Source organism: Lutra lutra, chromosome 1 (genome assembly GCF_902655055.1).
Source record: "Lutra lutra chromosome 1, mLutLut1.2, whole genome shotgun sequence".
NCBI classification, from domain to species: Eukaryota; Metazoa; Chordata; class Mammalia; order Carnivora; family Mustelidae; genus Lutra; species Lutra lutra.
Genome location: NC_062278.1, coordinates 127,007,439 through 127,022,707, shown reverse-complemented (window position 1 = coordinate 127,022,707; position 15,269 = coordinate 127,007,439). Strand labels below are relative to the sequence as shown.

Sequence of the window (15,269 nt, the reverse complement as noted above, 5' to 3'; positions counted from 1 at the left end):
ATAATAAACAACCATGTTTTCTGATGAACAAAAATTTAACACAGAAAAACTATAATCTCAGGCATCCCTAATACTAGGTTGAACATATCCATTATAGGACCACAACAATGAAGAAGATCCATTGCTCAAAATAAACTGTTCTGCCTGGGGATGCCTAGGTGCCTTAGTCGGTTAAGTGTCTAATTCTTTTTTTTTTTTTTTTTTAAAGATTTTATTTATTTATTTGACAGACAGAGATCACAAGTAGGCAGAGAGGCAGGCAGAGAGAGAGGAGAGAGGAGGAAGCAGGCTCCCTGCTGAGCAGAGAGCCCGATGCAGGGCTCGATCCCAGGACCCTGGGATCATGACCTGAGCTGAAGGCAGAGGCTTTAATCCACTGAGCCACCCAGGTGCCCCAAGTGTCTAATTCTTGATCTCAGCTCAGGTCTCAGTGTCAGGGTGGTGAGTATAAGCCTCACATCAGGCTCCACGCCCAACTGTTTTATTTAAACTATTTTACCTGAAGAGCATAAGAATGAATTTTGTCTATAAAATGGCTCACCTAGATAGAATTCCTCTGACTTGAAAAGTGAGGCAAGGCAAAAAGGTAAGGCAGGATTTGAATGAAGGCAAAAAAGAAAGGCCAACAACAGTAATATGTTCTGACAGGACTCAAATTATACTCTTTCATACAGATTTTGGTCATGGTCCAGAAGTAGGTGATGATGGGGAGGCTTAAACTGTCTGGTTGTTAGCTGGAAGTTTAATTCTTCCCAGACACCGTGATAATTCAGCTTTTTTTTTTTCTTGAGGTATACCGACATGCAATAAGCTACATATGTTTAAAATATATACTGTGATATGCTGACATATGTATATACCATGAAATAATCACCACAATCAAAATAGTGAATGTATCTGTTACTGTCCTTATATTGGGAAAAAGACATGTCCATTGTTACCAGTCGTCTTCAGCAGCATACTGGAGTTGCTACCAAGTGCAACAAGACAAAAAGAAATAAAAGGCATATAAATTGGAAAAGAAGAAATAAGATTATTCCCAGACAACATGAATGCCTATGTACAAAATGCCATGGACTCATCAGAAAAAGCTAGAAGTAATCAAGGAATTAGCCAAGGCCACAAGATAGAAAAATCAATTGTTTTTTTAATACATTAGCATGAACAAGTAGAATTTGGAATTTTAAAAACCGTACCATTTATAGTAGCTCAGAAAAAATGAAATACTTGTGTATAAGTCTCATAGAGCACGTGCAGGATTTCTGTGCAGAAAACTGTAAAACGCTGATAAAGAAATCAAAGACCTAAATAAGTGGGGAGATAAACCATATTAAAATGTCATTATTATCCTTTACATATGTTGTTGGATTCAATTTACTGAAATTTGGTAAGGAATGTTTCACATCTATATTCGTGAGAGACACTGATGTTTAGTTTTCTTGTGATGTCCTTGTTTGGTTTTGATACTGATATTTGATTATGGAGATAATGCTTGCCTCGGGAAATGAGGTGAAGACATTCCTCCTCATTTTTTTGTAAGAATTTGTGAAGCATTGGTATTCTTTCTTAAATTTTGGTAGAATGTACAAGTGAAGCCATCTGGAACCTGGTGTTTCTTTTGTGGAAAAGTGTTTAGCTAAAGCAAAATAAGTCAGTCAAGAAAGACAATCATCATATGATCTCACTGATATGAGGAATTTGAGAAACAAGACAAGATTGTAGGGGAAGGGAGGGAAAAATGAAACAAGACGAAACCGGAGAGGGAGACAAACCACAAGAGGCTCTTAATCTCAGGAAACAAACTGACCGTTGCTGGAGGGGGTGGGGGTGGGAAAGATGGGGTGGCTGGGTGATGGACATTGGGGAGGGTATGTGCTATGGTGAGAGCGCTGTGAATTGTGTAAAGCTGATGAATCACAGACTGGTATCCCTGAAACAAATAATACATTATATGTTAATTTTTAAAAAAAAAATAGGGAAAACCTAGAATGAACGGTAGATAAATGATTTTTATTAAATGAAATTTTCAGTATAAAAAAGATGTTTAGCTAATTTGTTTCTTTTATAGAAATAAGACTACTCAGATTATCTTTCTTCTTGTGTCCGCATTGGTATTTTGTGTCCTTCAAGAATTTGTCCATTTCATCTTTTTCAAATTTATTAACATAAAATTGTTTACAGTATTCTCATTATCTTTTTAAGGTCTATAGCATTCTTTGCAATATCCCCTCTTTTGTTCTTTATATTGATAATTCCTTTTTCCCTCGTCAGTCCGGCTAGAGGTTTATCAGGTTTGGTTTTTTTTTTTTTTAAATCTTTTCAGAAAAGCAGTTTTTGGTTTCATTGATTTTTCCCCCCCCTATTTTCTATTTCTCTATTTCAGGAATTGGCAAACTGTTTCCACAAAGGGCAAGATAGATGTTTTAAGTTTTGTAGGCCATTCAGGCTCTGTGGCAGGCAGCTACTTAACTGTGCCTGAAAGCAGGTATAGACAATATGTAAGCAAGTAGACATGGCCATCTTCCAGTAACGTTCTGTTTATTACACAGAGAGCAGGTTGGATTTGGTCCACAGGCCATAATTTGCCTATCCCTACTCTATCATTGATTTCTAGTTGTTCACCTGAGTGTGTAAGCATGGACATGTGTGTGTGTGCTGTGTGTGTAGCTTTTTTCTCTGCTCCCTAGCCTATACGTTAAATTGGCTTGACCCAAGAACTAATTGATCTGTTTACCAATTTTGTAGTAAGGGTTGTGGGGCCTTAGAAAGAACTGTAGCTCATGCTGCCATGCTGTTCAAACCTGAGGATGCATGGGTATATTCTAATACTCCAAGAAGGGGAATCACTTGCCTGTCTTGCTACCACACACTCTTTACATTTGAGGCCTCAGGCCATAGTAAGAAAACAATCTCATCAATTAGGTATAATCTACAAGCTTAATTAGCTTAAGTCTACCAAAAGAAAGGTTAAGTTTGGAGAAAATCACTTGAATTTAGACCCCATTCCCACTTCCTACCAGTTTCTTTGAGTGGTTCCCTACTGTGCTCCAGGATTCAGTGTCACTTCCACCAAGAAGCCTTCCCTGATCTTTGCAGTATCAAACAAGTGCAGTATCAAACAAGAATTAATTAATATTACAAATTAATAGCCTGTTTTTCCTCTGTCACACCACAGTGAAATGTAATTGTGTGACCGCTTCAAGATTAGGTAGTGTGTCTTATTCCTGTCTGACCCTGATACCCTGCAGAGTACGTGCACATTGTAGGTGCTCAGTAGATGTTTGCTGAATTGCAAAGACTGACACTGGCTCAGTATCCTTTACACAGTCCTTTCACCTTTACATTGCCCTCCTGCTAGTCTGGCTATGAGATTCCCAACAGCTGACAGGAAAGTCCCCCCAGTACCAATGTGGTGATTATCTTCAAGTCACGCTGTCTTGCCAAATGTTATAGTCTCCCTCCAGTCTCATTAGGCCAAGCTTGACTAAGCTCCTTCACATATTTTCCTTACCTTTCTGTTCCTCTAATCAGGTTTTTAAAAAGTCATGAAATCCTAAATGTACATGGCTAGTGGACCAGGGTACAGGCCTTCACCCAGAAGGTCATGAGCTCAGGAGCAAGAAGCATTTGGAGGTGGAGGGAGGGAGTTTCAGCACCTATGATGCTTCCACCAAAAAAACTACACTTTTGAAGAAACCTTGTTGGGTTAATAACGAGCTTCTTTTAGAAATGAAATAATAATAATTCATGTTTTCCTTTTGATTGATATGTATAAAACATAGCTTCCTTTACCCAGTGATGCCCCAAAAGAAACTACTGAAATGTTTGGGTTCTCTTTTGCCTAAGGTAGACTTTTCTTGGCAGTAATGTCAGGAGATAAGAAATCAGAGCATTCAGAATAGAACCTGTGAGAATCCATGTGCTTCAGGTAGGAATTGCCCAAGTTCTTGAGAGAGCTTGCATCTGGAGACTTCAGAGCTTTCCTGATCACCGACCCTTTGTTCTTTTCCAGACACTGTGCATCTTAGCCAACATAGCAGATGGAACAACAGCAAAAGAACTTATTATGACCAATGATGACATCCTGCAGAAAATCAAGTATTACATGGTAGGCCTTTGTCCCTTTCACTGCTCTGTGGTAGCTGCATTAAAAGGCTCAAAACAAATTGTGCAGAGATTTAAAAAAAGAATAGACTACTCTGTAACAGATTCAAGGAACTCTCTTTCATCCCGAGGAAAAAGAAACAGACATAAAGGCCTTGAAGCTTGTGCCATTTGGGCAGTATTACCACCCATTCATTGCCCCACTCCCTGCCTTCGTTTTTTCCTGATTGCCTCCTTCTTAATCAGTGAAGACTTGGGCTCTTGGTTTTTTTTTTTTTTTAGTGTATCCATATCCCTGTCTTCCCTCTCAGGGCTTCTGTATGATGTACATTACCTCTTAAACCCTCAGCACCTCTGGCACTTGTTCTTTGACCTGTTTGCTTGCAAACACAGTCTGCTGCCTACTTGCAAACACCTCAGCCACCTACTGCCACAGCTATCCTATGGATCTTGTCATCACCAGAAACTGCCCATTGCCAAACCTGGCAGTCTTTTCATTCTGTCCGTGTCTCCTAGCAAAACCATAGCTGTGGGTAAATCTGTCTTCTTTTTGCCTGCCTGTCAGCAACTGCAGAGAAAGGCATAGAACCAGCCTGATTGGTTTCGTGTTAATTTCCTGTTTACAAACCCCCTGTGGGTACTCAGCACTGCTTACTACCCACTTGTGATTCTCCTGCAAGCTGACACCTCCCTTCTCCTTGAGAATGGGTTCTTACCTTCTCATTCTTTAAACCTTGAGTTTTCTCTCCCTCATCACTCTTAGTGGTTTTGTTAAGAGAATAGAAGCCCCAGCCCATCAGTGGCTCCCTTTTGCACCTTGAATACATCCATATCCCCCATGTGATGACCTGTAAAGTCTTGCATGACCTGACTCATCCGTATCCTAGCTCCTCTCATTTCCCTTATCTTTGTTCATTACACTGACTCCTGTTCCTTGAAAAGGCCATGCATGTTTTTTTCTGTCTTAGGACCTTTGCACATGCTGGCTAATCTGCCTGGAACACTTTTCTCCTCTACTCCTTCACAGCATGCCTTTTCATCTCTCAGATCTGAGCTCAACTGACACTTCCTTGTGGGCTCTTATCTATGTGAGTTATTCATTGTTATTGCATTCTGTTCCCTTTGGAGCAGTAGCTCAGTTATAGTGATACACATGTGTTTGTTTGTGTGCCTGAATGTAAGTTCTATGAGGGCAAAGCTTAATGTGTTTTGTGCACATTTTTGTATGTCACCTTGGATGATGCCTGGAATTTAGGATGTACTTAGTAAATATTTGTTGAATGAAAACCTTACTGCTTCAACAAGGAACTCTCTATCCTTTCAATACCAGATCCACGTAGACTCTCTAATCTTTTCAAAGTTACCTTGATTTCCCATAACCACTGAGATATACCTATTTCTCTGCTGCTTTTCAGAGCTAGACTTCTTAAAAGTGTCTTTTGCACATGCTGTCTCCTTCCTCACCTTTAAATTTTTTCTAACCCATTTCGTCTGGCCTGCACTATCATCGGTCAACTGAAACTTCTCTGCTTAAGATCTCCAGTGACCTCCATGATGCCACATCCAAAGGACCGTTTTCTCTCCTGATCTCACCTCACTTACAGCAGCCTTTAACACAGCTGACCATTTCCTCCTCCTGAAAACATTCCTTTTTCTTGGCTTTCAGTACACCATCCCTCCCTGCTTAGCCCTAGCCCCTCTTCTTTTCTCTCCTACACAGCCTCCTGAGGTCTGTGATCTTTTTTGCACAATGGCATTTTCCAGGGAGTTTTCAAAGATGATTGCCTTGTCCTTTCCTTTCAAGATTCTGATTTAATAGGTCTGGGTTATAGCCTGGACATCAGGGTTTTTAAAAGTTCCCCAGGCAGGGTGCATGGATGGCTTAGTCATTTAAGTGTCTGCCTTCAACTCAGGTCATGATCCCAGGGTCCTGGGATTGAGCCCCTAATCAGGCTCCATGCTTAGTGGGGAGCCTGCTTCTCCCTCTCCCTTTGCCCTTCTTCCCACTCATTCTCTCAATCTGTCTCTCTCTCTCCCTCAAATAAATAAATAAAATCTTTAAAAATATTAAAGTTCTCAGGCAGTTCTTATGTACAGCTAGAGTTGAGAACCACTGTTTTAGGAGAATCTCATCCACTCCCATGGCTTTTACTATCAACTCTATGCTTTTTTGGTTTCTGGGTTCTGGTCTTGTAGTCAGTTTTGATAAATAGAATAAGCATTACAGTATTTACACTTTCCATAGCATCGTCAATAGAAAACACCACCACAATAATGGTTACTGGCCTTCAAAAGCCATGACAATAAGCTTTCATGATGGTACTTGCAGCTTTACAGATGCTGGTTCTTTTCCTAATGGGGGTAGAGGGTAGAGGAGCAAGGTAAGAGGGTCCCATGGAGAGTGTACTTCCAGACTTGTCTTCTGAACTCTGGACTCCTATATCCTCCTGCCTACTTTACATCTCCATGCACCTGTCTCATGCTTCCTGAAGTTGATGTTTAAAAATGAATTCTTAAATATCTCCCCTAAACCTAAATTTCTTCTCTCCTCTTCTTTCTTGTCTTAGTACAGTGGCTCTGCCATCTATCCTGTTGCTCAAACTGGAAATCAGTCTTGATTTCTCCAGCTTTTTCACCTCATTAATCCGATTTATCAGCAGGTCCTATCAGCCTTTCCTCAAAACCTCATCTTGATTCTTTTTGCTTCTTTCTATCACCACTGCCCTCACCCTGGACCAAGCCATGGCATCTCATGCCTGATTGACCATAAAAGCCTCCTAGACACCTTTGCACTGTTACCCAATCCCTTCAGCCCAGGTGACCTTCTAAAAATGTAAATCACGTCTTCACTTCTCACTCTTTAAATCCTTAGGAGCTCCCTGTCAACTCAGAGCGAAATCTAAGTCCTTTCCCTAGGGCCCACAAGGGCCCACAATTTAGCCACATCTACTTCCTTGAACTAATGTTGCTGCACTTTGCCTTCTTAGTATGCAGGAGCTCTATAGCTCCTTCTTACCTCAGACCTTTTCAGGAACTTTTCCTTCTTCTCAGTGCCCCTAGGGCCCTGCTCTTTGCACAGCTGGCACCTTCCTGTCCTTTAAGTGTCTGCTTAAATGTTGCCTCCTTCAAAGAGATCTCCAGTTTTCTCCACAGAATTTGTTTCCTTAAAAAAATGTATATTGAATGAACTTAACATTGTAAGCACTTATTTTTGTCCTCTGTATAAGTTCATTTATTCAACAAATCCCCCCATTCATGACCCGAGGCTGAAAGCAATGATAAATTTTGTTCCATCTTGTCTTTGTGGAGCCTGAACTGGGCATGTCTTTAAAAGTCTTGGCTGGTAAAAGGAAAAGAGAATCACCAGCCATAGAATTCTAGTGAAGAAAGCCATGTCATCCACTTCTTGTCTCTGCATAGTTGAAATATAGGCCTACTTGGCAAAATAAGTACATCTCATCTTTCAAGAAACTGTTGAACACACTATACCACTGATAATTCCCTAGATATGCATGTTATTTAAAAGTACTGGAGAGTTTTTTTAATTGACCAATAGGAAAACCATTTGTAGAGATTGTTTTACTATTGGGTCCTCTGTTGTGTAGGAGAAAGCACTCCCTATAGCTAAATGATCCAACTTAAGGAAAGTGGTTGTACTTTTAGTATATAAAGAAAAATAAGAATTGTGTTTCAGAGGAGTAGGAGGCCCTTTAGCAATAGTAGAAACATTAGATGAATCAAGTAAAGACTCAGGTTTTGGGGGACAAGGCCCCCTAGATAAGGGTAATTTGAATCATAATCAGTAATCAATGGCTAAAAACCAAAGCCGCATTCATCGAATTTATTGGCGCCTGGTGACCTGAAAGTTTCCTGGTGTAGATCAAGCATAGCCTAAGTCTAAAGCATAGACCTGTCTGATGCCAGTTTGTGTGCATGGATAGAGTGATAAGTTTGCAAACTGCAGTTTTAGCCCTAGAGGTGTCTCGTTTGGCCTGTCAGAGGGTTTCTAAAATTTGAATGTGAATGTCTTTTGGCAAGTCTTCACTCCCCAGTTTACCAAATTTCCACCACTCTCTTGTCTTTAGCATAACCCATTTACCCATTAGTGATGAGTTTGTGCCCCTCAAGACATTTGAGTTTGAGGGCCTTGCTTCACACTTTTAGTTTATTGGAATTGTCTATGGTATGTTACCAAAAAAATTCCTCAAATCAGATTGCCTCCATGTTTTTTTCTTTTTCTGCATCAAATAGGGTCATTCACATGTGAAACTTCAGCTTGCCGCTATGTTTTGTATATCAAACCTCATATGGAATGAAGAGGAAGGTAAGAGATTATGAGATCTGTTTTGAGGAAAATTATGGGAGGGAAGGTAGCAGATGCCCCTGAGATCCTAGGTGGAGGCTTCACTCAGTGGGTCCTGAACAACCAACCAAGTCACCTTGGTATAAGAATCCATGGGACTAGCCAGAGTTGGCTCAACAGTTAACACTGAGCCCCATCTTGAAGTCAACACTGCAGGAGATTACAGAGGATGGGGATAAAGGAGACCCTAGAGAAACAAGTGGCAGTCCATGCCCTTGAGAGAGCTGGGGAGGAGGTTGGGGGATGAACTCGAAGAAGATGAGAGGTGGTAGTGGTTGGGCAGATTCGTCTTTCATTGTGTGCAGAGGGCCACATGTAAGGATTACAGGTACATAAGCTTAATGGAGGAGAGGGTGCCTTGGTGAGAAATGAGAAATACAGTGTGACTAGGGAAGCAGCCAGTCTATAAGGCGGCCTCTATGGACCAGAGGTTCTCCACTTTGACTGCATATTAATGTCACCCAAGGATTTTTGCACCAGACCAGTTTAATCAGAATTTCTGGGTGGGAGGGAGGGTGGGTTACAGGCACAAGTTTGTTTTTGTTTTAATTCTCCAGCTGATTCCGATGTAGCAAATAGATGTGGAATAGTGGTGGTTCTCAGTGCTGGGCTGACTGCATAAGAATCACCTGGGGAACTTTTTAAAATGCAGATTTCTGGTTTTTACACCTAGAGATTCTGATTCACTGGGTCTAGAGATAAGTGCATGAGTGAGTCACTGCAGGTTCTTCACAGGGAGGAAAAACTCCAAGAGGATTACTCTACCCAGCTGCTGTGTCTAGAACAAAGGAAGGAGGAGAAATTGGACTCAGTATGTAGGCCTAGAGACCAAGTATCATCCAGGTGCCAGGGAAACAGAGCCACCCCCAAGGAGGTCCTAGTCTAGTTGGAAGATGTAGCAGTATGAAGTTGGAACTGCCACGTGCTAACCAGGAGGCAGCAGGAAGTGCTGGGAGGTCAGAGGACGGTGGAAGAGAACAGAAGGGGGAAAACAAGACTTGTCTGGAGTAGGAAGAGCCTGGCTTGATATGCCCAGACGGAAGAAATGAAGATGGGCCGATGGCAGTGGGCCTTATGCCAGGCTAAGGAATCTGACCTTGACTTATAGTCCATGGAGAAATTAGTCTATCAGCAGAACCCAGGATGGACTACAGGAAGGAGGGTCAAGGAGCAGAGAGACCAGTTAGAATGTTGTTAGAGGATCTAAGCATGAGACAATCCAGCTTCATTGGGGGCTAGGGGTTTAGAAGGGTGGGAGTAAAGGACCCTGGCAATGCTCTAGATTGTTGATTGCACATCAAGGAGACCAACTGCCTGGGTCATGTTCCCAGTAACCTGTTAGCGTTAATCTCTTAGGTTCACAAGAACGCCAAGATAAATTACGAGACATGGGCATCGTAGATATTCTACACAAACTGAGTCAGTCACCAGATTCAAACCTTTGTGACAAGTAAGTATCAAAGTAAAAGGGCCTTGTATGTTGAATTCTTTTATGAAAGGGTTTAGCTTGCTTAGTAATTTACACTGCCAAAGTTAAAATCTTATAGATGCCTTTTTTTTTTTTTAAGATTTTATTTATTTATTTATTTGACAGAGAAAAAGAGCAAGAGAGGGAATACAAGCAGGGGGAAAGGGAGAGGCAGAAGCAGGCATCCTGCTGAACAGGGAGCCCTATGTGGGACTCAGTCCCAGGACCCCAGGTTCATGACCTGAGCCAAAGGCAGACGCTTAACTAACTGAGCCATCCAGGACCCAAAATCTTTTAGATTCTTGAATTCCCTTCTTAATCTTCTGTGAGCCAACTCTTGTCACTTTTAAGTAAGAAATAAACTAATAATTAGCAAATTTTTAAAGGTTCTCATCTTATTGTGAGTTAACGTGAGCCTGAGCCATCTTAGTGTATATCTGGAGAGGATCCAGGGATCATTCTCTTGATGTTAAAATAGAAAGGAAGGCAAATAATAAAAACATCCATTATCTCAAAATCTCACTGAGCGCCTGCCTTGTGTAAGTCTGGCCCAGCTGCTGAGAATATGACAGTGACCACTGAGGGGTTCCTGTCTTCACCATTTACTGGGAGAGACAAGAATCATAATCAGAGATCCCTCTACCCTCAAAGTAGCCAAAAATGTTCTTCCTGACTGTGTACCCTTCCTCCTACCACAGCCTTCACTCTGCACCTCACTTTCATGCTCCCTGACCGTGTCCTCTAGGCATACCTGCCCCTTTGCAATGTCACATCTTCATGCATTTACACATTCTGTTCATCTGGTTTGCCATCCCAGTCCCCTCTCCTCTGAATTCCCCATTCATTCAGCAAATTTTTTTTTTAATACTAACCTCCACCAGGGACTGTTTTAGGCATTGGAGATAAAATGATGAATAAAATTGTTGAAGTCATTGCCCTTGTGGAACTTTTACATTCTAGCACAGAAAGAAGACCATAAACAAATGAATATGTAATATGATAGCCAGTCATGAGACATACTATGAAGAAAAATAACAAGATGAAGGAATGAAGAGTAAGGAAGTTTCTTCTCAGATAGATTGGCCAGTAAAGGCCTCTCTGAGGATGTGACATTTGATCAAACATCTGGATGAAATGAGATGGTCTGCCAGGTAGATGTTCAGAAGACTAGTATTCTAGGCAGAGGGGACAGTGAGTGCAAGTCTCTGAGGCAGGAATGAGATTGGCATGTTCAGGAAACAACAGAAAGACCAGTGGAGCTGCTGAAAAATAAATGAGGGGTGGGGTGGTAAGAAGTGTACTCCAGGAGGCAGTGGGGAGCAAGTGAAAAGCCTTGTCGGCCATAGTAGGAACTCTGGATTTTATTTAGAGTTTGATAGGAAGTCATTGGAGAGTTTTGAGAAGAAGAGACCCTATCTGACTTGAATTTGTATAAAATCAGTCTGGTGACTCTGTAGAGAATCACCTGGGCAGGACCAGAAGCAGGGAGAACAGTTCAAGGCTATTGTAGTCCTGTAGGTAAGAGACGAGGGTGGTAGTGGTCAAATTCAGAATTTAATCTGAAGATAGAGACAACAGGATTTGCTCAGGAATTCAGTGTGTAGAATATTAAAGAGAGGAAAGGAAAATGCCTAGAGTTTTAGCCTGAGCAACTGGATAGGTGTTACCATTTACCAAGATAATGAGAAGTGGGTTGGGGTAGGGAGAATTGAGGGTTCCTGTTTGGACATGCCAAGTTTTGGATGCTGTTAGATATCCAAGGGACTTGTCAGGATAGTGGGGCTAAGGGTGTAAACTAGGAGAGTATATAAAGCCATGCAGCTGGATGAAGTCACCTAAGGAAAGTAAGAGGAAAGAAGATAGGAGGGCTAAGGACTATGCTGTGGAGCCCTCAAACATTTAGGGGAAAGTGAAAGATCTAGCAAAGGAAAGGAAGGAACAACCAGTGAAGCAGGCCTAGAGACCCAGGCACAGGAGTTGTCCTGAAAGCAAGAGAAGAGAATGCCTGGACAATGGCCATTTACCCTTCACAAATCTTATCCGGTTGTCCCCTTCTCCAAAAGGTCTTGCCTGACCCATTCTCCACCCTAGGCTTTGTCAGGGGACCCTTTCTGCCAGGGACTCCTGTAGCACCCATAGGACATACCACACTGTGTCATGGCTTATGGCTGTCAGCTTCCTTGTCTGCCCCACTGAAGGGAAGAGGTGCTTGGTAATTGCTCCTCAGGTGAATGGCTGTGCCAGACTCTGGAGCACACAGAGCAGGCTGGGCCCCTGCCTCCTTGAAGCTTGCCATCCAGTGGGTTAAAGAAGACAAATCCCCTAAATAATTGCAGCCCAAGGCTGCTGCTCAGGTGAGTGTCCCATCAGAGGCAGCTGAGAGCCAGGCACTTGCTGAAGGCTGGAATTGAGGTGTACTTTGAGGACTGGCCTCCATCTCCATAGCAGCAGTAGCAGCTGCAGACCTAAATGGTGGGCTCTGTCAGCCCTTCTCTCCTGGTTGAGAGCCAGAGCGCTCCCTCTTTTCTCATGTTCTTCCAGAAATGAAAATAGTTCTGCTCGAAATCTTTTCTAGGATGACCTGGAACATTAAAAGTGGCCTCATTAGCAGGATGTACAATAGGTTTCAGCCCTGGCCTACAATGGCTTAGATCTGTCTGGTGCTGTTTCCCTATATTTGTATGGCACATAAATTTTCAGCAGTTCTTAAACTGCATTAAAAGAATCAAGGTTTGAGCTACCCTACCTAGTCCATCTAAGGAAAGATGACCTTGCCTTAAGGACCATCAATGGTTAGCACTCTGGACTCTGAAAGACTCCTTAGACATTAAGAGATATCAAGAGAATAATAAGGTCGGGCTCTCTGAGGTCTAATATAACAAACGTAGACATCCCCTGAGAAGGATTCAGGAGTCTGAATTGGTAGTTCTTATTTTAGTCAAAACCCTCATGTGGACCTTCCCACGATGGCACATGGAGGTCTGTTACCTAAAGAAGACATCTCAGGTTCCTTCTGTCCTTAAGGCTTAATTAAGGCTTTGTGATCTTTTGACTTTCAAACACTTACAGACGAGGTGCTTTTGCCAACCAGCCCTTTCCACCCCAGGCTTCAAGGGCCTTGGGATTGTGAGGTGAGATAGATGGTCTTTAAGGGGTAGCCTGTGGCATCCTTCATAAGCTTGTTTCTGTGGGAAAATGACCTTGTAGAACCCAACTCGCTTATAGCTCGGAGGCCATCTGTACAGGGCTTTCCATTTTGATGGATTAGACGATTTGCAGTTACTACATAGAGCCTTAGATAATTGCAAGAATATCTCTTCGTATCCACTTTGAAAACTGTAGGTCATATCCATTCCTTGGCCGTAGAGACTTGCATCCAGCTTATTGCACGCCCCGTCGGCCTTGGCTTACTTTCATCAGCTAATAGTAACTGAACATTTTACCCATTTCTTTCCATAAACTACTGGGGGAGACCGTTGCTAAAACCTAACTTCCTAATTCCACAATTGGAGCCTCTTGAGAAATGTTACTAAGCTCATGATTGGAGTAGTAAAGGAGGCCTCCTCAGTCCCAGGTCAAAGAAAGACACTTGTACAAGGATCAGGATGGGTGAGGCCACTGCCCATATCACATCTCCTCCTCTCCAACTAGCTACCTTCTTCCCCAACCACCCTAACAACCCACATCCCCTGCTAGTCAGTGCCAGCAGGCATGATAAGAAGAACGAGATGAAACTATAACCTCCTTCCTCAATTTGAAGGCATTTGAACCATGAGACAGCTTTGGGTCTTGAGCTCTAGGCTCCGCATGCACTTTCTGATCAGCACCTGAATGCTGCTCCCTGGGTCAGTTTTCCTCTTAGCTTCCCAGAATCCTAAGTGTCCTCCCAGTGTCCTGCAGCACCAGCTAAAAACCTGCATGACAGTGGGAGAAAGTAAAGAGTTCTGGATCCATCCTAGCCAAATGCCAGTGATGAAGGGAAACTATAGAATGTCACTGCAGCGGGTGTAAGGACAAGAACAGCCCTTCCTAAAAGAACTTCAGGAAGAGGAATGTAGGCAGTGTGGGTTTGAAGTTGCCTGCTGACCACAGATCTCTGCCCTTTACGGTAGTCGCCCAGTTGAGCTCACTCCAATTCCCTTTGGGGATCTTTTTAGACCTACCCTCCCTTACCATCTTTGAGCCACAGGATTTTTGCCTTATTTACATTTATGAGATGATGGCTAACAGGAACTTTGTGATTTCAGGGCAAAGATGGCACTGCAGCAGTACCTAGCGTGATGGGAGCGCCCTGGGCACCTGCAAGCATCCCACATCCTTGTTAAAGGAAGTACAGGAACTAGCCTCATTTGATTCCTTCTATTTGCACAAGTCACCTTGGACTGCAGGGAGCTGTTTTGCAAAAGCAATTTGGTAGGCTTAGATCTCAAATTCATCTTGAGAACATTTTTTTGAGGTAGTAATTTCCTCAGAGGACTGTTGTGTTTTGTTTTGTTTTTTTCTGAGCTACCTGGACTCTTTATTAGAACAATCAATCATTTTCCTTTGGACCTACAATTTTTTGCCTATGCTGCAGCCACTTTGTGAGTGAGAATGAATGTGTCTCTGCACACACAGATGTGTGTGCATGTGTATGCACGTGGGTCAGAATGAATGGATGTGTGTGTGTGTGAGGGATACCTCAAATTTTTCTTTTCTTATTTTGTGTGAAAATCTCTTTTCTACAGATTTTCCAGGGTTTAAGCATTGCTTGCTGTATAAAAAACTTTACTGAATTATATACAGTTTGAATGAAATGTTATTTTAAAAACAAAACAATTGTTAAGTGTTCCATAAAGGTTATGTTGAATTTTGGTCAGATGAATATTTGTAAGTAAAAAATATATGCATTTCTGAACCTCAACTTACATAGATTTTCTTTATAGAAAAAAAAAAAAAAAGAAAGAAAAAGAAAAAAAAAAAAAAAAAGGTTGGCTGTAGTTGGCCTGAGTAACAGGCATGATATATGGTGCTGTGCAAAATAGTAAGCTAGCATCTTACTGCCGTCAATATCAGCAGGTACAGAGCCTCTTTTCAGCCTAATTCAATAAGCTCTCAGGCTTCCAAGTCAAATGGACAGGGTGGAGTGGAGTGAGGCAACAAATCATAGGATTATTGAACCATCAAGGGGAAATAGAACTACTGATAGTGAAAGCCCAGCCCTGACTCTGGCAGGCTGCACTTGGCAGGAACTGGGCACCAGGAGCCTCCCAACAGCCCTAAATCCTGTCACTGGTGTAACGGTATCTGGCAGGATTTAGAGCCAGTCATGGAAACTTACGCTCAAACTAAAGT

General features: G+C 42.2%; 1 protein-coding gene across 3 annotated transcripts in view; it reads left to right on the top strand.

Annotated features, from left to right (window-relative positions):
- The window catches only part of ARMC8 (armadillo repeat containing 8), a 106,643-nt gene extending 91,805 nt beyond the window's left edge, over window positions 1-14,838 (top strand). For all 3 annotated transcript variants that reach the window (XM_047736044.1, XM_047736053.1, XM_047736035.1), the window contains 4 exons: window positions 4,013-4,108; window positions 8,356-8,428; window positions 9,824-9,917; window positions 14,183-14,838. In XM_047736044.1, the coding sequence (XP_047592000.1) occupies window positions 4,013-4,108; window positions 8,356-8,428; window positions 9,824-9,917; window positions 14,183-14,216 (297 nt within the window). In that variant the 3' untranslated portion in view covers window positions 14,217-14,838. The remainder of the gene's footprint in view (window positions 1-4,012; window positions 4,109-8,355; window positions 8,429-9,823; window positions 9,918-14,182) is intronic.
- Window positions 14,839-15,269: the final 431 nt, after the last annotated feature.